Genomic DNA, 27,337 nt, shown 5'->3' on the forward strand with positions numbered 1-27,337 from the left:
ATCAAACGGCGTAGAATCCACAAAGGGAGAGGCTTAACCGAGATGCTGAAAACTTAAAAGCCTTGTCTGAAGTTTATAAGATACTAAAATAAGAATTGTTTAGATTCCCCGTGTAGAGTTACAGTAAGTTAACAGAAAAAAATTATTACATCACTCCATGCAGCTTAAAAAATGAATCGATGTAACATTAAACTGGAATTTCCACTCAGTCCTGGCTTTTTATCTCTTAATAAAAAAAAAAAAACACCCGACATAATTAATAAAAAAATAAATTACATGTAAGTGTCAAAGTCTAACGCATCATATGGAAGCGTTTGATAAATTAGTAATTTCAAGACAGATTTGACCATACCTGCTGTGAATCGGATTATGTTAGAGGCATTTATCGAAACTTCCTATTTTAGGTTTTTCCGCACAATAAAAAACAAGACAATTTTGAGAAATAAAAGTTAAATAAGTAGAAAATAAGAAAAAAGGGAGGTAAATCACATGCTGGGATATATTATTTTCCCAGCAGAACATAAACCACCTTTCCTTCTATCATATGGGGAATGTGGTCTAAAATAAGGGTTGGGGGGGCTAAAAACTTTACAATAGAGTCAAGATGCCTATAAGGGTAAAACATGTCCTGCTTTAAAAACCCCTTTGACTGAAGCAAGATTGAACAGAGTTAAACTTTAAAGAGCTTTAGCTTATTCACCAACCCTCCCAGCTTTGGTAACCGATATCCATTAAAGAGACAGTTTAATGTCCCCGGCACTCTTTATATATATATATATATATTAAAGTACTCTGAGAGTAACCCTAACCCTCTTTATGTCCTTTAATGCCTATTCTTCCAAAACAAGCTGTGCTGCAAGATGTTCCTTCTTCCTACCAACATTTCTTGCCACTGATAGGCTGCTTGAAGCTGTCAATCAGTGGCTGGAGAGTATGTGCATGAATGAAATGAATGAGAAGACATTTACGCATGCGTACTGGGATCTAAACAGGCTGAGGGGGGAGATGTGCGGCCGAATACTGGGGGTGGGAAGGGGCAAAGTCATTTGGGGGGGTATTCTGCAGCTATCATATGCATTGAGGCACACATGACAAGAAACTATATCAGAAAACTAAAGAATGTTTGTTTCTGATTAGGTTTTGCTGCATTGTTGCTTTAATAACCTCTTTTGACAAATAGTCTCCACCAGTCTTTAAATAAATACGTTTTTAATTCATTCATTTTCCATTTCACTCCGATCATTCTAATCACAGGTTAATCATACAGCCGTACACTTTCTGCCTAAATATTAAAAGAATCGTTTTCAAGTTTTCTGTACAAAATATATATATTCTGTTTTGAGCATTATGCGTATTATTGCAACTGCGGCAGCTGTAAATCATTCCGACGGCAGACACTTCAGAATTTTCCCGGGATGCAAAACAACAATTATTTGTACCATATTTTAAAGAGTTCTTATGGAGTTTTTTTTTTGTTTCTTCCAGTAAAGAAAAATATTAGATTTCAAAATCAGAGAATGTTCATCTCACAAGGAAAATAACCTTTTTTTTAAGACGTGTAGCATTTAGTGCAAAATGAGCCTACAGCATTCAGTTGCGTGTATAAGTCGCGTTGTGTCCTTCGTCCACCAGTTGGTGCCACCAACGTCGCTTGATAGTCCATCCATTTAGAAGGTTGAAAGCTGCTGGTGCCATTGGACCAGAAATGGTACTACTGCCATGTGCTCTGTCCGTAATGCATTTAATATCTTCCTTGTGCCTAAATTTGCGAGCCCAACAGCGTCTATATTTCGGAGGCCGTGCTGAGAAGGGTTCGGCGCTGGGTCCTGCTCTATGGTTGTACCGTCAGCTGGAAGACATGCAGTTCTGTTCCGCGTCCTCCTGTAAGGCAGCCGTAAGCAGCTCGCCAGGACCGTCCGCGATGTTGGGTTCGCTGTTACACTGGCGTTGGCTGAATCCTGGCTGGAGTATGAGACATTGCTCCCCAAGTTCAGACTCCTCAGACCTGCCTGCATGCATCATGGAGGCCATGGCGAGGAGCTGGATGTCGCTATGGGCGTTCGCCACGGTGTGGCGTCGGATGCTGCCGCATTTCTCCAGGTAAGTCTCGCCTTCCTGCTCGGTGAGGGGTGAAAGGGAGCGCTCGGCGGCGAGGGAGGTGACGGGGTGGGATGAATAGGGTAAAGAATCGTTCCTGGGGTGACATCTGGTGAATCGATGTTCTGCAGAAAGAAAGGCAAACGTATTAAGAGGGAGGATGTTTTTCTGGTTACATTTCTGGATACATACAATTGTGAAGAACCATGAAACAATAAGGTAGTAAAAAACAATTTAAGGTAAAATAGAGATTTTATTATGTTTATCATATTTATCATATAAAATAATCTATTTTTCAATGTAGACATTTTTTTCCCTTTCTGTTACTTTATTTTACCTGGGGGTTCTCCAGGCATTATGAAGAATGGTTAGGCTTCCCTAATTACACATTTAGCTTACTGCATATATTCACAAAATAAACTAGGGGGTTATCTGGAACCTGCCTGTGGATACTGCGTATAGATAAGCGGATGAAGCTGATGGGAGAGGGGAGATCTGTCCAAAGCCCTGCAGGTCAGTACTTGACAAAGTCTTCGAATGCATAGAATGTATCGAATTCAAGCAGGCAGTAGGCTGTGAAGCTCATGATGGTTTTTTGGTGGATCGCCGCTTCCATTACCACTTTCCAGCCTCCAACCTGATTTTCATACCCAGACGCTACGTTTACAAGACTTTTGAAAGGACACTTCTAGATCAAATACTCACCCAACCCAAGTAGTGGGGACGAAGGGTTAACCCAAAGCCGTAACCCTAGGATGTCTTTAAAATAACATTGTCCATGTAAGGGCGGGTAAGCGACACCTTTGGGCTCTTGTTTCATGTCTTCTTTTACTTAAACATCTACAGAGTAGTTTGGTGGGCTGGGGGCCGATTGGTGGCCACCTTGTGAACAGGACTTTGCAGGAATCAGGGACTAATTAGAAGACACTCGGGAGATGAGTCTGGACTTGCGAAGGACACTTAAGATTCTGAAGAAATGAACTTTTCAACTTAGATTCCAGCCTACGGGCGACTTGTCTACATATCGGGGGGGGGGGCTTTGGGGGAGATTCCAGGAGAACATCGAGTAAAACCACGTGACTGCCTCACAAGACCCAAGTGATACATGAAATGACGCTTTTTAGTTTGAGAAAAGTTAGGATCGGAATAAATCTTAGCCTCCAAATCAATGTAGTAAAAGGGAAGCATAAGGAGATCCTAATGAAGAAGTAATGCTACTGAATTTTACAATAGTCTTCTTATCAAAGATTATGAGCCGTTTCCCAAAATATTAAATCCGAATTATAAAATTTACAAATAAATAGGTGATAACCTACAAAATGCTATGTAAATAGAAAACATCGAAACAACCGAGTAGAACCATATGAGCAAAGAATCCAACTTCATTCTCTCCTATAAAAACACAAACCGCGGAAAACGACCTCCAATTCCCCAAATCCCATGTTGTTTTATTACTTTCTAACACCTTGGGTAATGTGCGAGCTGTTTAAACATTAACTCCGCGAGAAACTCAAGATGCGAAAATACCGAAATAACGTCCACCGAAGGCTTCTGACAGCTGAACACACAAAGTGTCACCGCCTGACCGCTTGTCTTTTTTCCCACACGCCTATTCTGTGCCCCCTTTGCCTGTTTAAGCAATGGAAACTATGACTCCGCCATTAAGTGCACTAATCGTTTGTTACTAATTAATACCACCGGCTAAATTTAATGGGCTTACTTAACGTTGTTGCCAAAGGGTCAATGGCTCTGATCCAAATGTATGCGGGCATCAAGAACATTAGCAGAACAGGACACTATAACAATGCATTGTCCTATTTTGATCCAACGAGAGTAAGAATTCATCTTATTGCTCTCACCGCATAAAAATTAGATCGTGATATGTTTTTAAAACTATACCTCATGGAGATGGAGTCAACCAAAGTTTGGTAACACAACAGTATAGATCTTACCAATGAAATAAGAACCGCCGCCATTGGCGTAGGGCCTGTCTCCGTACGCTGCCAGGTATGGGGACACCACCATTTTCACCAATTCCTCCAACTTTAGATACTCTTCGCTAGGACCATTGGATTCATGAACCCCCTGCCAAAAAATTAAAAATTGTAAGCATTCACAAAATACCCCCTTGTGTAACATCAGGTCCTTCGATGACTAAGGAGCCCCAAATATTTTCTGGAAACCCCTTTGAATGAAGAAAGAAGAAAGGCGTGGGAAATAAAAATGCTTCAAGAGGACATAAACCATGGAGGCTCCTCTGTATAAAAATACAGAATGGGGCAACTAAAATACCCCAAGTGGGCACAGGACTTCATCGCTGTTGGGTATTAAATAGAAAATGATCACAAACATCTACTTGAGGCAACATTTGGCAGATGGGACCAGTGATGTCCCTCTGTATCTTCCCAAGCAGATGAGTTTATGGAAAACGTCTCCTTTGTGGTTTTTATGGCAAGACGAGAACTGGGAATTTAAGTTTATTTGCGAATAGTTTTCTTACCTGAAGCACTAATAGCATCTGGAGGAAGGATGGTGGCGCCTGAGACTGCATCGTCGCCAGAGTCTTTTCCAGGTCCACTTTTAAAAGGACAGAGTCCCTGAACCCAAGCAGGGCGATCTGACGGATAGTGAGCTCCTGGCCCTAAAAACGCATAGTGCAGACACGTTTCCTAGGGGGTATTTACCATTTAGGACTTAGAACCTGACTTGCAACATTATTACATGTAGGATATTATATATATATTGTTGCTCATGGCTGGTTGAGCCGGTTCGAGACGGCTCCCTCTTCGGGGTTGGCTCCCGGCTGAGCGAGCGCGAGTTACATTATGCATGTTACTCCTAGGTGCTAAATGCCTTCCCGCCGACACTTACATCTTAATTTCATTTCCCTGCGTTCCTCGGTGTTTAAAGCTTAAGCACCTCTGCCAGGGAAACAGCTACTATTTACTGCAGCTGCTAATCATTAATTCGCAAGGGGATTTAAGCTGCCATTAAACACAAGTAGGAAATATGATTAAACGTTAATTAATAACCTGGATCTCTGCGCAACTAAAGGAATAAAGAGGGCAATTTTACGGGCTTGTGGCTGATGTCTGTGGATTAAATGTCTGGGGTATAAAATAAGTCACTCACCTGGACCGGGTAAAAGATGGCCTGGAGTGTAGGCAGGATCTCGGTGAAGAAATGATCCCATAGTTCGGATATAATCGCAACGCGATTTTCACCTAAATACAAAAAGGCAATATCAGGATCCATAGGGGTATTCAAGGGGCTTCTAGGCAAGTTTGGGCAGCCCGTCACCCTGAATTACGCGTTGGGTACAAATTTGGCAAATGAACCCCAACGCCACTCACAGAACTTCTAAAATATTGGTGCCCGCATTGTCTAAAGTGACAGATTGTAATTCCACCCATACTACGGCTGTTGGGACTGAAGAGGCTACTGGACCACTTGGCCAGGAGAAAGTTCTCAATCATCTCCTGGTCAAAACAGAACAGCACCAACCCCCCCCCCCCCGCCATCGGCAATCTAACATCTCACCTTCATACAGCTTCACTTTTTCTTCCATTAGCACCAGACCTTTCGAAAGCAGCTGGTTCTGCAAATACAAGGAACCATTACGTTTCGCAGCGTTACCCCCTTCAGCAGGGATCTACACCTCTAGACCGCAAGCTTGCAAGCACGGCCCTCTTCACCTAACGTGTCGGTTCGTCTCAGCCCGCCGGTTCCGGTTCTCTCGGGCCCTACGAACGTACGGACCGTGAGAAGCGCTGCGGAAATTGTTGCCGCTCGATAAATATAATAATAGAACCTAATGGAAGTACTAATAACCGAGAAGCCTTCTTAGCGAACCCCGGCAACCTTAAGCTAATTGTTTCGCTTCAGATGTTTTGTCGGCGCGGTACGTATCAGGCCAACGTCTTAAAAAAACAGGAAATGTAGACAATCGCAAAAAAAAAAAAAAACGAATTGCGGTGTGCTGAACATTTTAAAGGGGAAGCATTTTTATTATTTCATTAGCAATTATTATTATTAATATTAGGGACGGCTCGTCGTGGCTCTGGACATTTCCATTTTTTAAACAGCAAAGATCTTATTAAATGCGGAAGAATCCAAAACGCGAAACAGAACTTTATTGGCGGCCTTTGCTAAATAAATGGGGCTTTCCATCGGAGACGGCGACCAGTAACGGTTTCAGTGATTCTTAGCTGCAAACGTGTGGGCCGACGACAACGTCTTACAAATGTCAGCAGGAAATTCTGTAATTACGAGAAAAGAAAACGCTTTTTTTTTTTTTTTTTTTTTATTATTCACCTGAAAATAATCCGTGATGAAGGATCCGAGTTCGCTTTTCAATAAGTGTCTGGAATAGAAGCAGGAGGATGAGTTTTGGAGAACAGTTCTGCCTCGTTTCTATTCGGGGTCATTTGCCTTTGCCTGGGTCACACGGCGACTAAAATGGCGAGCGATTGGTCATTACCCGCGGTTGCCGCAGCAGCGCCCTACCTAAGGTCCCACCGCTCTATACACTAACATATACACTAGATAGTGAAGTTACACAATTGGGGGGTTCTCCAGCCGTTAGCCACACTTTATCGCATATGATCCCGGGGGGGTGTCTCGAATGCGGCCGTTATACCCTACCTCACACTCTCGTTCAGCGAGTAAAGCTCGTTGGCCTGGAGTCCTCCTCCCTTGAAGACATTTATAACGGCGGTCTGCACGCTGAGGAGGGAAGAACAACGTTACGTGGAACAACGGGCGCAGAGACATATCCGCATCACCCGTCTACATCATACCCGTGGACTGGGCGTGGCTTTAAGGGAAGTTTTTATATTATGACATCATTCATCTAGTAAGGCAGATGAGCCAGACGGTAATTGGCACTAGCCAAACTGTTCCGCATCACCATGGCAACTGCCCGTTTTTGCCGGTTTCTACCAGCTGACATCAAATCCTGTCACTGTGTTATTAGCGCTTTGTGTAATTATATCACAAATATAAAAACGTCATTCCGGGAGTATCGTCTGCGAGCGCGTCGTCGCCGGCGGTTACCTGTTCCACACGGTGCTGGAGTTCAGCTGCGCCGTCTGTCTGTTGGCGTAAAACCGCGGTAAGTCGCTGAGAGCCGGCGAGCTCATAAACCGCGGCCTGGGGCGACGAAACGAACCCATCTTATTGAACTGGACGGCAATGTACGGCATAAAGGTCTGACTTCCGGTCATACGGAGAGCGGGCCCCGGGGCCGGTGCTGTACCGCCTGACGAGGACGACGTGAGAGCGGCGCTGGAGGAACGAGCGCCAAGAAAACTGTGGACGAACAAAAAACATTAAAAAACAGAGGAAGAACAGCATAACCCCCAGTGCTGTATACAGTAATAACCCCCAGCGCTGTATACAGTAATATAACCCCCAGCGCTGTATACAGTAATATAACCCCCAGCGCTGTATACAGTAATAACCCCAGTGCTGTATACAGTAATAACCCCCCAGCGCTGTATACAGTAATAACCCCCCAGTGCTGTATACAGTAATAACCCCCCAGCGCTGTATACAGTAATATAACCCCCAGCGCTGTATACAGTAATAACCCCCCAGCGCTGTATACAGTAACTAATAACCCCCCAGCGCTGTATACAGTAATATAACCCCCAGCGCTGTATACAGTAATAACCCCCCAGCGCTGTATACAGTAATAACCCCCCAGCGGTGTATACAGTAATAACCCCCCAGTGCTGTATACAGTAATAACCCCCAGCGCTGTATACAGTAACTAATAACCCCCCAGTGCTGTATACAGTAATATAACCCCCAGCGCTGTATACAGTAATATAACCCCCAGCGCTGTATACAGTAATAACCCCCCAGCGCTGTATACAGTAACTAATAACCCCCCAGCGCTGTATACAGTAACTAATAACCCCCCCAGCGCTGTATACAGTAATATAACCCCCAGCGCTGTATACAGTAATATAACCCCCAGCGCTGTATACAGTAATAACCCCCAGCGCTGTATACAGTAATATAACCCCCAGCGCTGTATACAGTAACTAATAACCCCCCCAGCGCTGTATACAGTAATATAACCCCCAGCGCTGTATACAGTAATATAACCCCCAGCGCTGTATACAGTAATATAACCCCCAGCGCTGTATACAGTAATATAACCCCCAGCGCTGTATACAGTAATAACCCCCAGCGCTGTATACAGTAATATAACCCCCATCGCTGTATACAGTAATATAACCCCCATCGCTGTATACAGTAACTAATAACCCCCCAGCGCTGTATACAGTAATATAACCCCCAGCGCTGTATACAGTAATATAACCCCCAGCGCTGTATACAGTAATATAACCCCCAGCGCTGTATACAGTAACTAATAACCCCCCCAGCACTGTATACAGTAATATAACCCCCAGCGCTGTATACAGTAACTAATAACCCCCCCAGCGCTGTATACAGTAATAACCCCCAGCGCTGTATACAGTAATATAACCCCCAGCGCTGTATACAGTAATAACCCCCAGCGCTGTATACAGTAACTAATAACCCCCCAGCGCTGTATACAGTAATATAACCCCCAGCGCTGTATACAGTAATATAACCCCCAGCGCTGTATACAGTAATATAACCCCGAGGAGAAAGCTGCAGTAGCGGTGGGAGTTCATCGGGGGCGGCAGGGAGGAGGGATGTATGTATATGTGTCTCTGTACATGTATGTATGGATGTGTACGTGTGTGTGAGTGTGAGAGCATGTGTGTATGTATAGGTATTTGTGAGCATGTGGGGTGAGATGGAGTGTGTGTGTTAGTGAGTATGAGTGTGTGTGTAGTTTGTGTGTGCTTAAATATGTTGTATGTTGGAAGGGGGGGGCAAAGAAGGCACAGACAAGTTGTTTGGGGTCAATGATGGCACAGACCAGCTGTTGAAGTTTGGGGGCCCCGGGGCCTTGTGGTTCTTAGTTACGCCCCTGGACAGGTATATAGGTAAATCTTTTACGAAGGGTTAACCCCGTGCTGGTTATGGAAGCGCAGTTTCTGGGTCATAAAAGCCGTTTACAGGGACATTTCTACTGTTATTTTTTCGGGGGAAGTCAAAAAAAATGACCTTTGTTCCCACGTAAGCCGCAGGGCCATGGTGTGGCTGCCATTAACCCTTTTACTGCTGCCTTTTTTAGCACGGCTGTCCATTTAAGGCCCCTGGGGCCAGATGGAGGTAACATTGAACTGAAAAAACGTTTAAATAGAAGAGATTAAGCTTTACGTCTAAAAGATGTGGGAAAGATTTAACCATTTAAAGCCGTTGCACTCTACATAACGCTAAGCAAGTAAACCTTTAATAGATTTGTCGTTTTATTCTTTCCTTTTCCGGAGATCGGACGTAGAAATAACAGCGAAAACCCTTCTCAGTTTCAACGGCAACAACTTCAGCGGCTGCTTTTAAATTACATTTCATTGTTCCTGGCATTAATTATCGATAAGACCACATTTTACACAATTAAAGGATTATTTCTGGGAAAAGCATTCAGAACCTGGAAAAAGAGTTTCTCAAACTTCATTAGTTACAAAAGTGTGAAATCCAGCAGAGTAGGTGGGACAGCAGCTTTACGCATCAGACGGCCGATGTCAGTGGCGTCCAATTCCGGTCCTAAAACCACCATACAGCGCTTAAAAAATTCACAGAATTATACATTCTAAACGAGAAATTTTAAGCTATTTTACAGGGCAATGTTTAGACTCCGGAATGCCCCCCTTCGGCCCCCCAAAAAGTCCCTCAACACCCGCTTCTTACAAACTTATGCCGTATCGCCAACTCCTCCTAGATTGTAAGCTCTTTGAGCAAGGCCCTCCTCACCTCTTGTTTCTGTAAGTTTCATTGCTGTACTACCTGCTATTTCCCGTTTACCAGTTATATAGCGCCATCATATTCTGTGGCGCTGTACAATACAATAAATTATATTAACACAAACGCATAAGAATTGGGTGATTTTGATGATGCTGTCATCGGGGATCTTATTTCTCCTCGTTACTTTCCTTCCTTATCTTCTTTACCTTTTATCTTTCCTTCTCTTCTCGTTTCTTCTCTCTTTTCTTCGTCATTCTTTTATTCCTATTTGTTTTTTTTTTCTTTTTCTCTGTTTGTGAGATATTTATCCCATGATGGGTGTAGTAGGGATGGGGGGGGCATTCAGTTTGAGCCGCTGCGTTGCTCGGCTGAGTCAGATTACTTTACAATCCGGAGGCGCTACCATTTTATAACTTGTTAAATATAAACCCCCCCCTCCCCCCCTGGGAAATTCAATGTAAATGAAAATTCATAAAAAGTTAATAATTAAAAAAAAAAGGTTGAGTTATGGAAACAAAACTGATTATGCGCAAAGATCTCTGACATTATTAAAGGGACAGTTTAATGTCTCTGGCAGCCCCACTGATGAAGAACGCGCTACTGATTAACCCCTAACCCTCCGTGAGTCATAATAATAAATCAATAATAATAAAATAAGACATTAACCTGAGTCAGAAGCTGCAGCTCTGTGGCTGCAGGTGTCCTCCTCCATGGACTGATGATTCTTTCCCCTGATTGGCTGCTTGAGCAGCCAACCAGCGGCAAGAAAGTGCTGCCATTGGAATCTATAGGAGCGCTTCCCATGCAAGCGCTGGGGCCGACTGCTGGGAAATATATCAAGAATAGCCGGGGGAGGGGCAAATGCATAGGGGGGGGGAGACGCCACGGACATTTAAAGGGACCACGCAGCTGTCATGTGCATGAAATGTGACTTTTCTCCCGGACAATAAAAGGACAGTCAGGGAACTTGTGAGTTATTCATCATCATCATCATCATCATGTAACGAGATTGGATATAAAACTTATTACACCTTCTAAAAAAAGAATCAGAGTTATCGATTAGCTTTTATATGAAGTTAACGATTAACACCAGCCGGGGATCTCAATACAATAGAACGGAGAACCGCATAGATCTGGAGGTCGCCGAAGGGCATTTACTGTATAATGCGCTGGGCACATGGTCAGACCGGTTGAGCTGTACCCACGCATACCATAGGGCCGGCCGACGTATTTTCCGGTTCGCAGGATTTGCCTGATTATTCCTCCCCGTAATCAGCTATTTCTAGTTGCCGATTGGTTCAGGCAGCCTTTTTGCAATGGTTCTCTTTTAAGCCAAATCAAGAACCTCAGCAGAAGTTAACTAAAATTAGATTGTAAGCTCTAGGGCCAAGGCTTTAGCAAGATTTTAGGGGGGGGGCATCACTTACAACAGATCCACTTATAGGATTCATGGATGGCGAATAGGACGAGGCGCGTAATAGCATTCGGTCCGGCAGATTCCGCTGCGTCGAGTCCGCGCTCCGCGCTCTGTCCCAACAGCAGAGGAACGGAGTGAAATCACACAAAAAAAACCATAGAATTTTTAATTGAGGTGCCATCCATTTCACCGCCACGTGACCCAAAACGACAATAAAACCCTTTTCCAGCCAAATAAAACCGCAGAGGTTTGATATCAGACGGCTAATTACCTACGAGACGGAGACAGCGGGCCGCCTGCAGCTGATTACAGGGGCTTTCGCGGCGGGTTGGGGCAGGACACCTTATGCCGCTTCTCAAAGAAATACCCAGCGGGGGGCATTTATAAATCCTACGACCCGATCCAAGCCCGTGTATGGGGCAAGATCCAAGCTCATGTATGGGGCAAACTACTTCTATGTTTAATGCATTTCGTTCTCCCCCGGGAACCCAAAGCACGAGCGGCAGCACAGAAGTTATCATAATACCCCACACCATGTGCAGAACGGGGCAAGAAAGGCAAGAAACAAAAAGGGGGGGTAATGGCACAAAATATTTGGACATGGGGGCTTCCTCGAGGCGCTAACGTCCATTTTCCTGGAATTTTCCCTGGAATTGATGGAACGGGAATTCCAGGGGATTAAGACCCAAGCATTCTTTTGCGGCATTATAAGGTCTTATTCAAGAAGTGCTTAAAAAAATTCCGCACTGAAAATCCTCGTCCGATTTATAAAGGTATGCGGTAAAACACGCGTCGTTATATAACCCCCGATGCGACCTGACGCCGTCCCGCGGCCAAATCCGATATCCATCTGCATCGCTGCAGCAATAAACGTTAATCAAACTACCTCGGGTCCTAATAAATACTATCTCGCCCCAATAACAGCGCTGCGGAATCTATAAACAAATAGAATGTCATAAATAAAAACATTTAATTATATCTATAGCGCCAGCAGATACCGTAGCGCTGTTACAATCTATTTCATTATTAGTCCTAAAACCCTATTTGTGATTTCAGGAAATTCCCTAATTTTTTTGCTTGTATTGATCCAGGGCTGTGTGTTTATTTTGGGAGTGGGGCGGTTAACCCCTTAGGAGCCAGGGTTGCAGTACAACGCATGCCATGCTCTCCCGAAGGGTTTGCCCAACGGACGTTCCGACACTGAATAAATTGTGTAATTGGGGTAAACAGACACGTCTTTGAACTTTATACTGATATTAACAAAGAGTGCTGCAATTTTATCTACCAGATCACAAAATAGAACCTACATGCCCCCCCGGGGGGGGGGGGGTGTTAAGCAGGGGGGGGTAGAGACCAGAAAAAAAAAAAAGAGCTAAATAGGAAGCATCAGGTTTGGGGTCAGTGTTGGTTGACCTTAAAAACCATCCTCCAACAAAGAAACAATGCCAAAGCACACAGAGAAACTGATTTTTTACTAAAATTAGAGACATAGTACACAGAGAAATGCAGAAATACAAATATTTGGTAACAGTTTGGACAAAGTGGAAAAAAAAAAAGTCTAGATGTGGAAGTTGCTCAACTGTTCCCAAAAGCTTGCAATCATCATATAATAATTATCAGGGCGCTGGAGAACGGTATTTTTAGTTTTATTTGCAGAATGCATTAGGATTGGTTAAGTGGACGTTAAGCGGTACGGAAGACTTCTCTTCAAATATTGATGTTATTCAAATATTTTGAGAATATTTGGCTTGAATCATCAATGTAAAACCGCAACTTTTTCCAAAGAGCGAAACCCTCAAATGTTCATAACTTACAGTCTTATTGCTCTGGAAAAAGTGACACCAACAGCTGTCTACTAAACACATGAAAGCAACAACAAAAAAAACAACAAGAAAGAGGAATTTTACTGCGGCCATTACTGGTACAGAAATATAGTGATGTCATCAGATAAGTATGATGCCATTTGAGGTCAACATGACATCACAAAACAGATAAAATGCTACCATGCAAAGCAGGACAGATGGACATATAGAGTGACCTAAAAAAACCTCCAGATTGTCCTATTTCTGTGTAGAAGCCCAAATCCAGTTAAACATTTTAGTTTCCATTAGAAATGTCCTCACATTTATTCTTTTTCTGTTGGATTTGGTAATTATGATTTCCCTGGCCTTGTTTTCTAAACAGCTCCCAAGGACTAGAATAATGTAATGAGAATTATTTGTTTTTTGGGTGATTTCATATTTTTGGCATGGATATTCAGTATGTAGGAAGTTGCTGAGCCCAGTGACTCAGTCTGTTCCTCTACCAGTTTAATAAAAACCTTGGAAAACACACAAAAATAAAATATCTATTTCCAATACATTGAAAACAGACAACAAAGCCCTAAACCCGTATACAGAATGCACTGATGGAACTTTCACACCCCACAATCACTTTCCTTATGAAGTGCTGACATAGCCTGTAGCGTGGTACAAAGGACATGAGGTCCCATTGTGCTGAGCAGCTCCTCTACAAACAATCTTTACCCAATCTTATCAATAAATGACAGTTCTATGGAGTTAGCCTGGGCTATAGTCAACATTAACCCTTTGATGTAGCCCCCCCCCCCCACGGTCCTATATTTGCAAACAATGCCATGGATAATCCATTCTAGTTTCCATGTGAGTACAATTTACTATCTACAAAAAAGTTAAATGACTACTAATCAGAAGCCCCCAAAGCTGTTTTGTACCCCCCCAAATTTCCCTGCATCAAAGTCAGCATTCTAGCAAAAGACCAAAAAACAAGCAAATGCCGTACATTTAAGTTATAGAATCCTCCAAATTGTTACATTTTGTATTTTGTAAACAAACAGATACAAACCGATACTTTCATCAAAACAAATCATGACGTCGGCCACCCTTCCAGATCCAAAAGTAATCTTGCGTACACACCTTTGCTGTTGGAGTTAACCCTTTCGATGCAGGATCCTTTAACCATGTGAGTGCCAAAGGAGTTGACTGAGCCTCTGCTGTTCATGAGCTCCCTCTGGGGTATCAGGCTGAGCAGCAGTGTGAGTTTCTGCTGCTGTTTAGTAGCCCACTTACTCTGACCTCCAGCCTTTCGTGGGGTGAGTGGATGCTGCCAGTAGTAGACTTGAGACCCCCCCCAAGCCCTGCAGGATGAGGTGGTCTGCACTTTGCATCAGCTTCTTTCTCTCACTGAGCAGAGCTCCTGCCTGTGCTCTCCACCCACCCCAAGCTCTCCCCACCCCCTATCTGTCTGCACTAATTCCCTGCCTCACATCTATTCACTCTCAGCTATCTCAGGAAGTTTACATTGTGTGACCTTTTGTGAGTCAGATCACACAGATACAACCCCAGCCCTGGCCGGGCACCCCATTGCTGTTGGTACCTGCCCTGTGGCTGGGGCAGGGACCATACCGGGGGGGGGGGGTGGGTGGTATCAGACCACTTGGGCCATCACTTTTCTTTAATCCTTTCATCTGCTGGAGCTGAGATGACTTATTCGCTCCTTACTTTAGGCAAATGATAACTCAGATGTTTTGCTTTGGGACTGCAACTCCCACAATGCTCATCCAGCCGCAGACACACTCCTTTTATTCTATGAGGATTCTGGCTGAGCTGGTTAATTGAGTTTAAAGCAGTCCGATAGAATTACCTGATAAGATATCCTGTGGATTGCTATGGATTGCTAGTTCTCTAGTTTGCTGGAACCATTAATATAGTCCAACTGCTTGCTGTAGTTTCGGCTGGATAGGGTTTATGGGAGTTGTAGTTCTCTAGGCGTATATCTTTTTGGGTGACTAGGATGATTATGATCTGGGATGCCCCTAAACAAATTAACCTGGGAATTGCATAGCCCCCCCCGGGGTCCCTGCTTAGGAGGCGCAGAGCTGAAACCCTCTGTCCTGTAGAGTGTTTAGGAAACAAAATGTATCGCGGTTCCCCGGAGCAATAAAACCTCCGTTAATGTTTATTTACTGCTGTATGTATTTAGAAATACATTTTTTGATAAAATACATGGTCATTCTTATTATTGCTTATGGATTTATAGAGCGCCATCATATTCTGTAGCGCTGTACAACACCCGTGTTTTAAATGATTTATTCCATTACATGATCAGAGACTTAGATGGAATGTAAGGAAGTTTTACTAAGATGGTGGTAGATACGTGGAACAGCCTTCCAGCAGAAGTGGAAGAGGCTAATGCAGTGATAGAGTGATTCCTGCTCACACCGCCTCAAAAGGAGAGGCTTCTTTGGCCATTTAATATTGTATGGACGTGGGGTTGATATTAACCAGGGGATTATGGGGAAGTTTGGTTATTCCATTTAGCCGGTGGAAACCATGGCAGTGGGTAGGGCTGGCGAGCACGCCATTAAAGGGTTAATAGACGACTATCCCACGATATCTGTGTCATGTTAATTAATAATGGTCTAGTAACCGCACGCTGTATTTTAGATCGCCAGTCTGGCTCCATCCCTCGGAAGCGACCGGTCCCCAGAAGCGTCCCCTGCAAACATTTTTAACCATATTTCAATTCACCATAAATGCTTTTTTTTATTGTTATTTTTTCATTCTGTTTTTGGCAGAATTCACCTTCCCCGAGCCAGACCCGGTGGATCCGCTAATTACTTCTACCGAGTAAGGAACAGGCATCCAGAGATAATATGAAGTGGGAACGGATCCCGCCGAGTCCTTGGTTCTGCTGCAGCATGGAGACGGCCAACACGCAGCCCTCCAGTTACTGCCGCACTCCAATTCCCATGGCCCTCAGCCATTATGCAGCCACCCAAGTCCTAGCTGGGAACCATTGGAGAATGAGTAACCCCTATGTTCTCAAGGATAAGGATGGTCCCTCTTATGACCCACAGCGTGCGTTCTCGTTCGCCAGTTGCTGGGCAAGACTAGAAAGCTCAGCTAAATTCCAGTTTCAGCAGCAGCAGTATTTCAGCTCTCCGGTACACAGAGGGTTAATTCTCCAAGGCATTTCTCTTTTTTTAGTTCTCGCTCTGCCATTTAGCGAATTCTTCCGAAATACCGACATACACCTGGCTTCCATCTTTATGAAGCGCTTGCCTCCGGACGTGTCGGGGGTCAAACTGACGACGCAATTGGGGCCAAATATCAGAAGAGCGTAAACAACCAATTAGAAAGCAGATAGGAATGAAAGGTAGCAACTGACGCAGGTAACAGAATTTTCTGAAGATTCCGTGAACGTGACGGTCGCCCTTGGAGATGTTTGGTTTGACTAACCGGTATTTTATGGCCGAGAAGCCGTCGCCTTCTAAAGTGTATCATGAAGTAGGTCTGGCGCGGTCGGGAGTCATACAGTATCATGAAGCAGGACTGGCGCGGTCGGGAGTCACACAGTTTCATGAAGCAGGTCTGGCGCGGTCGGGAGTCACACAGTATCATGAAGCAGGTGTGGTGTGGTCGGGAGTCACACAGTATCATGAAGCAGGACTGGCGCGGTCGGGAGTCACACAGTATCATGAAGCAGGACTGGTGCGGTCGGGAGTCACACAGTATCATGAAGCAGGACTGGCGCGGTCGGGAGTCACACAGTATCATGAAGCAGGTCTGGCGCGGTCGGGAGTCACAGAGTATCATGAAACAGGTCTGGCGCGGTCAGGAGTCGCACAGTATCATGAAGCGGGTCTGGCGCGGTCGGGAGTCACACAGTATCATGAAGCAGCTCTGGCGCAGTTGGGAGTCACACAGTATCATGAAGCAGGTCTGGCGCGGTCGGGAATCACACAGACTCTCCGTCAGCAGGAATCTCGCACGTCGATGTCGTAATTCACAGCCGCTTCTCACTTCTGGAGTCACGATGCCATCTGCGGGCCCCTCCGAGGCCAAAGGCTGCATTCAAAGGACATCAATGACTGTCCCTGACGTCTTAGCTAGAGGTTCCCTCTGCTCTGCTCACCGTTAAGGACCCTTTAGACATTCGGTTTGATGAGCGCTTGGCCCTTTTGGTCACCGTGATGTCTTTCTCCATCTATTGAGAAATTTCCTCCCGCTTTCTGAGGAAGTGCTTCGTGTACTGCCTGCAAGATCCACACCACAGTATACTCGTTACTGATCTGTACGCTTCACAGTCACACCCTTTAATTCCCTCTCTGTATTAGCCTATACCGCTTCTGCTGCGAGTCTGTTCCACGTACCTACTACCCTCTCAGTAAAGTAAAACCTCCTTATATTCCACCTAAACTGCTGGCCCCCTAGTGGTAGATTCTGGTCTCTTGTTGTATAAACTTCTCTCCTGTACTCAGTTAAATCCCTTTATGTATTGAAATGTCACCATCACATCTGCTCTCTCATCACTCCTCCAAGACAACCCCTTAGTCTTTCTTGATCATCTTTATCCTTTAAAACCTTATTTTTTTTCAGTAAAAAGTTTTCATAAGCTTCTCCCCCACAGTTTGTATGGTAATGACCTATCGCAGCCTGCTTTAGTGTCACATGACATTTAAGCATTCCCTGGAATATCATGAATAAGGCAAAATATGACATGATTAAAGTATTTCTGAAAAGGGTTTGGGCTTTAAACTGCGCTGCGAGCGATGTTTCTAATGGCGCATTGAGTTATAAAAGGGTTAACTCAGCAGATTAGGTGAAGCGGGGGGCATTTAAACGTTATGCATACTCCCAACACGTCGTAAATCCGTCAAAATACCGGAAACACTCATTTTATGAACTATTTATTTATTTAATTAATGTGTCCAACATCTTGAATGGAAAATTGCTGCAAATTCAGCAGAAAAGTAAATATTTTAGGAAAAAGGGCTACCCGATGAGCGAATGTTTGAAGTACCTGCATATTTTTAGAGCTGCTTCATAAATTAGAGGGTTTAAGATCCTTCCGAAATATCATCTCACACCCCAGGTAACTTGGAAAAGGCGGGGGGGAGGATTAACTAAACAGCTTGTCCGTTCAGCCTCGGGTATTTATAGCGTCCTTGAGAACCTTACGAGAATCTTCTGTCTCTATCCTATTATGAGCGAGAAGCTCTCGGCGTTACGGGCCCCTTCTTTAAGCCGTTTCCGCGGCATGTAAAGGGTTAAACTACCTCTTCTGTGGTTAATGAGGTGCGCAGCTTTGGAAGACTGATGACATAATAATTAAATAATAATTACATTTGATGTAATTTGCTTGTTCAAGAAAATAATAATAATAATAATAATAATAATAATAATTAATAAAATAATAACAACGCATTAAATAAAAAATTAAACAAATAAAAAAGATCATTTCCCCAAAGTTTATATTTTTCACATTATTGTTATAATGATAACTTAACTCCTGCAGTGCTGACGTGTAGATAAATTTATTAAAATGTTTTTAATAAATAGGTAATTAAGCTTTAATAGCGTTGCGTGGCTTCCTGCTCCAAAAGGCAGGTCTGCTAAATAAAGGTATCAGGAATTCATCTCGCTGCATCCTAGTAAGAAATGCAATATAAAGGTCTGAAGGGGTTAAAAATAAAAAATAAAAGGCCTCAAGAAGTTTTACTTTACCGTAGGTTTTATGAACCTAGGTGCCAGTGGATGACTGAGGACCATGGGAGTTGTAGTTCTTACATGAACTTTTTCATATGGTTTGGCTGTGAAATAGTTAATCTGTAAATGTGATTCTCGGGACTCCATAAGAGAGAGAATTTCCGTGGAAGCCGCTGAGTTAAAGAATAACGGACGTTTCTGTCGTTTACTTTTTATTCATATCGTAAATTAATGATTAGAAGACATTTCGGGAGAAAAATAACTTCTCAATAATTCTCTCCAGCCTTTGTCTTGCTCTCCAATGTTCAATATTTGAAGGGAATTCTTCACTAAAAGGCGGTTGGCAAAAGAAGTCGCTGAGGGTCCTGGGAGTGATTCTTTTTCTGTAAAATCTAAAACTAAAAATCTAAAACTGGTGGATAAGTGGAGCAGCCTCCCAGCAGAAGTGGTAGAGGGTAATACAGTGAGGGTATTAAACATACATGGGATAGGCATAGGGCTCCTGTATCCAAGACGAGACCAACGACTGATTAAGGTTTGAGTCTTTACAGCAGGAGAAACGGGCGACTAGACGGGGGCCGAATGGGGCCGATCTGGCAGCAGGTTCTATGTTTAAAGAAAAAAACAATGTTTTCTCAAAATCCTAACTGCTTGTTAAAAATAGCATAAAGAAAGGTGACATTTGTCAGAATTTAAGAAAACAGCCGAAGGGTATTTTAAAAAAGGCTCTTTTTCTGAAAACTCTTCACTTTGAATTTGGAGAAATAACCCATTGTTTGCCAAGCTAGACCCAAAGGAGTCACCAATATGCAGCTATCACCGACCCGCAAGCCCCGGGACTCCCGGCACCTGAAAGGTTAAAGAGGCCGTTGGAGTTCTGAGAAGACATGGAGCTTCCGCCCCGGCGATGAGGGAAACTTCCTTTATTTCTAGAATTACGTGTTTGTGGCATCTGAGTTCTTTCTGTCTGTCTGGCGGGGGGGGGGGGGATTATCTCGCAGGTGAAAGCGCTTCCACTTCCCTATCATTTATAGACAAGCATGTGCTTCAGCAACACGCTCACTCACACAACAGCACGCTCACTCACACAATAGCACGTTCACTCACATAGCAACACGCTCACTCACATAGCAACACGCTCACTTACACAGCAACACGCTCACTCACACAGCAACACATTCACTCACACAACAACTCATTCAGTCACACAACAACACACTCACTCACACAGCAACACATTCAACACAGCAACACGCTCACTCACATAGCAACGCATTTACTCACATAGCAACCTGTGCACTCACACAGCAACGCATTCACTCACAAAGAAACACGTGCACTCACACAACAAAGTGTTCATTCACATAGCAATGCGTTCCTTCATACAACACGTTCCCTTACAACAAAAAACCTTCCTACCCCCGATATGTTATTCCTAGAAGAAGAGATGCTCCGACACGTGAAATGCCCAAAGAGGGGGCAGATAGTAACAATAATAACAACAAAAATAATAATAACAATAATAATAATATATTCTATAAGAATGATTGTGTATTATTTAGTGCTGTAGAACCCTGTGATACCCTCATACCCAGCAAACATTCTGAGATCCTAGAAAAGAGGGGCATCAGGGGAGGAAAAAAGGCATCAGAGATCAAGGAGGGACTGGCTGTCCAAAACAGGGACATTTGGGAGCTATGAATCCAGTGACTTCTGTGCAGGTATAGTATAATCCATGTACGGCTTTGATATGCCTGAAGGTGATCTATGCGCTCTAATAACCCATAATGCATTTTACCGGCACTTATTTACTTCATGGCCGGATGCACTTGTGATGTTTTGGTGCGTTTTGTACCCCAAAGCGGAGGGCCGTGCCCGGACATGACAATCAATCTGTAATGTCAGTCCTAAAGACGGGAAAATAAAGATGATGTCAACGAAAATGCGGAAAAGTACCGCAAACGGCTTAAAATCGCGTCAAGGGACAGCCATGTCATGTTACAAAAATGCACAACAGCGTATTTTATCGCGTGGAACGAGCATTTACTTCCCTGGATTACAGTTATTGGGATTTGCTCATTTCCAAGGTCACCTTCTTAGATTGAATTAAAAGTAATTCTTCCCCAGGTTAGCAGTTTTTTTTTTGCGGAGTTAATGCCAGATCAGCGATAAGAAGCGTTAATCCCTTATTTTATCCGATTCCTGAGTTTTCTCTTCATATATTTCCCCTTCAGGAAGGAAATCTCGTCTTCCCTCCGGTGTCCCCCCCCTCGCTCCTACAATCCGAGCCTTCGGGGGAAGGAAGATATTGGAAAAGGATGGAGCTGGAGAGATTGTAAATGTGCTAAAGGAGGAGGATAAACTGACAGATGTTTCCTATACCTATCCAGGGCTTTTACTTCCACAAACAAATCTATTCTTATCCGAGCAATAAAAGGGTTAAAGGTGTATCTGAACCAATAATGGAATATTTAGAAGATGACTTCATTTCTTTTTCCTTGGTAAATTAATTAATTAATACTCTTTTCGGTGTTCAGCGATAATTATACAGAACTACGGAAAACAACAAATGCAAAGAACCATAGAATCTGCCGGCGGATCGGCCCCATTCGGCCCCCGTCTAGTCGCCCGTTTCTCCTGCTGTAAAGACTCAAACCTTAATCAGTCGTTGGTCTCGTCTTAGATTCCGGAGCCGTATGTCTATCCCATGCATGTTTAGATTGTATTAGCCTCTACCACTTCTGCTGGGAGGCTGTTCCACTTATCAAACACCCTCCCAGTAAAGTAAAACTTCCTTAAATTACATTTAATGTTACTCTATAAGTTAATATTTAAGAAGAAACATTATAGAGATGTAACATTTTGAGAATGATTAGGTAGAGGTGTCTGTGCTCCATCCAGTGTTTGGGGGATACATTAAAGACTTGGGGTGTTCTGCTGCCATCTAGTGGTCATCAGAGATAATGCACCAGCATCGGGTCCAACAGCAGCTATTATTATATTTTATTTATATAGAGCCAACAATTAAAGGTAAAGAGGGTCCTGCACAGAAATGTTTACATTCAGGTTAATGCCCCTCTTTTCTAGGAGCTCAGAATGTTTGCTGGGTATGAGGGCATCGCAGGGTTCTACTGCCCTAAAAGCCCCGATTATGTGTGTAGAAACAGCAGGAAACGGCTTTATAAATTAAATTATGTAAATAAAAAGGCATTATTCTTCTAAATGCTGCATTCGGTTACTAAAATTAACAATAATGTGAAGCAGCATGCAATGTTAGTAAATTAGATTATGCAATTAAAATACATTCTTTTTCTCCTAAATGCTTTAGAGAATGACGGATCGGTATGGATAGGTCACAAGGTCGCGCAGAATGTCTCGGTGAAGCTCTTCTCTATCTAGTTTTGCTGCCAGAGATGGAAACCTCGTGATGGTTGGCGCGCGTGGCGAGGGCGGACGGTGGCTGCCAGCGGGCTGATTTATAATGATGTAATGTCACTTACAAAACGACTCCCGTAATGAGTGGGACACGAGCATTAACAGGATTAATGTCCCATTTGGCGAAGCCCCCGGGGAATGACATCTCAGTAATGATTTGTAAATGATGATCCAAAGTACTGATACAAAGTATCCTCCGCCGACTGCGGGGACAGAAAGGAAGCCCATGGAATCGCAGAATACATAAAAATACCATTAAATGAACCAGTAAGAACCATGAAACGACCAGTCAAATGTCCCTCAGATTGGTTCTCCTCACCTTTATTCAAGCAGGGTTTTCCACGACCATTGGTGTAGATGATGGAGCTCTAGATTCACCTTGAGAACATGAGATTGGAGTAAGAAGCCTGAACCTTGGGGTGAAGCACGGGACATTAGCCATTCATAACCTTTGGTTCAATTTCATGCAAATAAACCAAATTCTTGATCGCTGGTAGATAGAAGCCAAATATAGGAGTCGCAGGAATAGAGAAGAAGAAATCCGCGGTTGCGTCCCTGTTTTGGACTCTTCAGTTCTTAATCATGGTGATTATTATCATACCTGGAAACGTTCAGCGTTTGCCCCAAGTCTCAGGGTTTCTACCCCAATTGTAGGGTCTCAGGATGCAATAACCATTGGGATATCATGATCCCTGCTTGAATACAGGTGACTTAATTTTAAATATCTAGTTTTGGTTGCCAAAAGGAGCATTATTAGAACCATTGCGTTGCCACCACGGCGAATCGCTATGATATAATCTCTGTACTGGGTTGTTAAAGGGTTAATTTATAATGATGAGTATGGTGACTGTGGCCCCGGGTCATTAGGCATGTTATCTTATGGGGCATTAATGTATTTATTAATGTATTTACAATTATTGTTATTATTATAATTATATATTTATAAAATTATAAAAATTAGTTAATATAGATTGTTAGCTCCTTTGAGCCGGGACCTCCTTACCTCTTGTTTCTGTAAGACCAAGTTGTTATGTTATATATTACTTGTTATGTTCTGTCTACCCGTTGTACAGCGTTGTGGAATAGGATGGTGCTATATAAATCAATAAATAATAACAATAAAACGCCATATTATAGTATTACTTTATTCCACCCATTTAATAACAGCTCATACGGATGAGTTGGCAGAGAATTATTTAGGGTTTGTATTTTTATACGACGCCAGCTGCAGTTCCAGATGCTGCAAAACCAGCAGCTCAGACGAGCGACAGAAAAACTACATTTCCCAGCATCCTCTGGCAGAGAAGCATGTGGTGCACTCGGCACGTGATGCGGGGTCACATGATCTGGAAGATGGCTGTGGTGCGGGGCTGTGAGTTTCCTGCACTGCAGCTGCTGCTGAAGGTGGGTGTCTCGTCCCAGCGGATGCTCGCTGTCCGCTATGGGCTGCAACTCCTATCATGCCCAGCTAGCCCCTTTCTCCGATCCCTGCTCCAAAAGCCAGGAAATGTCTTTACTGTTTAAAGGGTTAATGTGTACTCCCACCCCTCCCCCACAAATATACTGGTTATTATTATTATTTATTGTTTTATATAGCGCCATCAGATTCCGTAGCGCTGTACAAAGGTTAGAGTTAATTATATATTTAAAAGGACTCTATAATGCTTATTATTATTATCACCGGCCCCCTTAGCTTTGTTTTCTAGCTACAGATTGCTCATCCCGGGGGTTACAAAGTCAAGGAAATCCTTACATTTGGACGTTTTTAGAAATAATAACTTCTGTCGTTGCCCCCGGTAACCCGCCGGCTCTTGTTTCAGGCCCCTTCGAAGGACGTCGTTGGAAAGCTTTGCAGAGATTCCTTCCCAAGGCCGGCCGTGGCGTCCGAGAAGCTGATTGAAAACGCGTCGGCCGACCTTTCCGTCACTCCCGAGGAAGCTTCGAAGGTAAGTGGTGTCCAGAACTGTGATTTGGGGGCTCGTCGCCTAAACGGAGCACGGACCCACCAACACTCCTTAATCCATCATCTCCAAAAACGCCCTGCTGAACCCCACGTCTTAACGAAAACGATTTAAGATAAGTAGTAACCGGTTCGGAATTTTGCGAGAACAAAGTAACAGTCAAAGGGTTCTAGATCGTTTAAGTGAAACGCGAATGATGGTTTAAAGACGAGAAGACGAGATGGGGAAATCGGTCATTTCCTTAAATGTATTATTTTTGTCTCTGGATTTTCCCGTTTCTTCCGCGTTAGCTGATCGGGGCCCTGCACGCTCTCACCCGACACGTGGTGTATAACGGTCTGACGTCCGCAGAAGACGTCCTGTCCGTGTTCCCGGAGAACTTCCATCAGAACCTAAAAAACCTGCTAACAAAACTCATTCTGGAGAACCTGTGAGTAGATGATTCCAGATTCAATGATTATTATTTATTATTTCCTAGCCGGGGGAGGGGATATTATTTCGGACTGGCAGCCGTGATGATTACGTCATGCGCTTCTCTTGCAGACCGGCGTGGAGAACAGAAACCCAGAACTCGAGCAGTGAGTCCCGTTCTAAGCTTTTGAGCACCGATATATTATATTATATTATTATTATTATTATTATTTATTATATTATTCTTCACGAAGCGGTTCCTTGCTCTTGGGGCGGACGGCGTCTATTGAGCTCATCTCTGGTGTGTTTCAGTTTCGCTGCCTCGACTTGTTGATCTGGACTGGAGGGTGGACATTAAGACTTCGTCAGATTCGCTCTCCAGAATGGCCGTTCCCACCTGCCTGCTACAGATGAAGGTAAGCGGCGCTTGCGCCCTTTAAAGCGAAGTTCCTTGTAGTTTAATAATTCCGTTAATTCTGGGTTTATTCCTGTTTTTTGAGTTGCTGCCCCTTGACGTTTTCTAAGACCCCTTCTTCTTGATTGGCCACTAGGGGGTTAATAGAGTAGCATGTTTAATTGGCTGTTTAGCTGGAGTGAATCTAGAACATTCCCTTATTAAAGAGACAGCATCCAATCCTTTTAGATGACTTTATAACGTTCCCCGGCCTCGTCGTGACTGGCAGAGAATATCTCGGGCTGGTTGGAGAGTAAAGATCATCTTGGAGAACCTTTCTTTTTTTCCAGATCCAGGAGGACCCGGATTTAAGCGATCCGGCAACTTCTACCCTGACCATGGAGCTGAGTAAGGAAACCTTAGACACCATGCTGGACGGGCTCGGCAGGATAAGGGATCAGCTGTCGGCCGTCGCCAACAAATAGATCGGAGGGTCCCATCGGGACAATGGAGAACAGAGAGAAGACCCCGATGCTTAAGATTTGTATCCAACAGGAGGGGATCGGGTAAACACAGCCATAGCGACTCGAGAACACGGAACCTCGACTCAACTTCATGGCAAGAAGCAGAATGTGTGGGAGAAACGCAGGACGGCTGAGAATGATGAGAGTTACATTTCAACATTATACAAGAAGCTGATCTTTCATAAAGACAAATAACTTGTAAAAATAAATAAAATGTTTACAGATAAAGTAACCGTTTTCTTCCTGACTTCGTTCTTTCGCTTCCTTGTATCGGAAATATTATGTTTGTAACATTTCCATATCAAACATTATATTTTTATTTTATTGACGTTGTTTTGGGGGTAAAGTCTTACTATTATGACCCGTTTGCTGAATTAATAAAGTTCTAATGCGTTTTGATGCAGTTTCTGATACAGCCGGATATATTTTGTTCAGCAGTTAAACGTCCTCTTGGCTTCTACTTCCCAAAACATTCAGAGCCGCAGGTCTTGGTAGAGAAGATTATTTCCAAAAAAGCAAATACTAAAAAAATAATAATAAAAATAAAAGAAGTACCTTCAACGCGACCGGCATCGTGCCCGGCGGTGATCTCCTCTTCCTCGTAAGCTGGAAGTAGAAGCACAAAAGAGGATTTATCCGCTAAATTATATAATGTTATATTAAATTATTATATTATGTGTCGGATACACAGATGAGGCGCAGAAATTTACTTCATATATTTTTTTACACATATATATGTGTGTACTGTGTGTGATATATAAATGTATATACTGAGTGTGTGTGATATATATATATACTGTGTGTGTGTGATATATATATACTGAGTGTGTGTGATATATATATATATATATATACTGTGTGTGTGTGATATATATATACTGAGTGTGTGTGATATATATATATATATATATATATATATATATATATATACTGAGCGTGTGTGATATATATATATACTGTGTGTGTTATATATATATATATACTGAGTGTGTGTGATATATATATATATATATATATATACTGAGCGTGTGTGATATATATATATATACTGTGGGTGTTATATATATATATATACTGAGTGTGTGTGATATATATATATATATATACTGAGCGTGTGTGATATATATATATACTGTGTGTGTTATATATATATATACTGAGTGTGTGTAATATATATATATATATATATATATATATATATACTGAGCGTGTGTGATATATATATATACTGTGTGTGTTATATATATATATATACTGCGTGTGTGTGATATATATATATATACTGTGTGTGTGTGATATATATATATACTGTGTGTGATATATATATATATATACTGTGTGTGTGTGATATATATATATACTGTGTGTGTTATATATATACTGTGTGTGTGATATATATATACTGCGTGTGTGACATATATATATATACTGTGTGTGATATATATATATATATACTGTGTGTGTGTGATATATATATATACTGTGTGTGTTATATATATACTGTGTGTGTGATATATATATACTGCGTGTGTGACATATATATATATACTGTGTGTGTGTGATATATATATACTGCGTGTGTCTGTGATATATATATATACTGTGTGTGATATATATATGTGTATATATATATATATATATATATATATATATATATATTTAATTTATTTTTATTATTTTTAAAATGTTACCTTTTTGTGGGCGTATGGCTAGCAGTTTATTCACTAAAGACGAAGTTATAC

General features: G+C 42.8%; 2 protein-coding genes across 3 annotated transcripts; one reads left to right on the forward strand and one right to left on the reverse strand.

Annotated features, from left to right (window-relative positions):
- Positions 1-1,192: 1,192 nt before the first annotated feature.
- On the reverse strand, positions 1,193-14,548 carry PRR5L (proline rich 5 like). Of its 2 annotated transcripts, none has more exons than XM_053449598.1 (9): positions 14,296-14,548; positions 7,153-7,407; positions 6,742-6,822; positions 6,412-6,460; positions 5,638-5,695; positions 5,230-5,321; positions 4,598-4,738; positions 4,050-4,182; positions 1,193-2,222 (listed from the first exon to the last, which is right to left on the reverse strand). In XM_053449598.1, the coding sequence occupies exons 2-9, from the start codon at positions 7,320-7,322 to the stop codon at positions 1,846-1,848; spliced, it is 1,101 nt and encodes a 366-aa protein (XP_053305573.1). In that variant the 5' UTR covers positions 7,323-7,407; positions 14,296-14,548; the 3' UTR covers positions 1,193-1,845. The 2 variants fall into 2 exon arrangements, with proteins under 2 accessions (XP_053305573.1, XP_053305574.1); XM_053449599.1 differs by lacking the exon at positions 14,296-14,548 and adding an exon at positions 10,152-10,383.
- Positions 14,549-23,626: 9,078 nt separating this feature from the next.
- COMMD9 (COMM domain containing 9) lies at positions 23,627-25,823 on the forward strand. The gene is made up of 6 exons (XM_053449604.1): positions 23,627-23,709; positions 24,126-24,251; positions 24,557-24,696; positions 24,810-24,844; positions 24,990-25,093; positions 25,422-25,823. Exons 1-6 carry the CDS (start codon positions 23,635-23,637, stop codon positions 25,554-25,556), a joined length of 615 nt encoding a protein of 204 aa, XP_053305579.1. The 5' UTR covers positions 23,627-23,634; the 3' UTR covers positions 25,557-25,823.
- The last annotated feature ends 1,514 nt before the right edge of the window (positions 25,824-27,337 follow it).

The sequence above is a fragment of the Spea bombifrons genome, chromosome 10 (genome assembly GCF_027358695.1).
Source record: "Spea bombifrons isolate aSpeBom1 chromosome 10, aSpeBom1.2.pri, whole genome shotgun sequence".
Taxonomy (NCBI): domain Eukaryota; kingdom Metazoa; phylum Chordata; class Amphibia; order Anura; family Pelobatidae; genus Spea; species Spea bombifrons.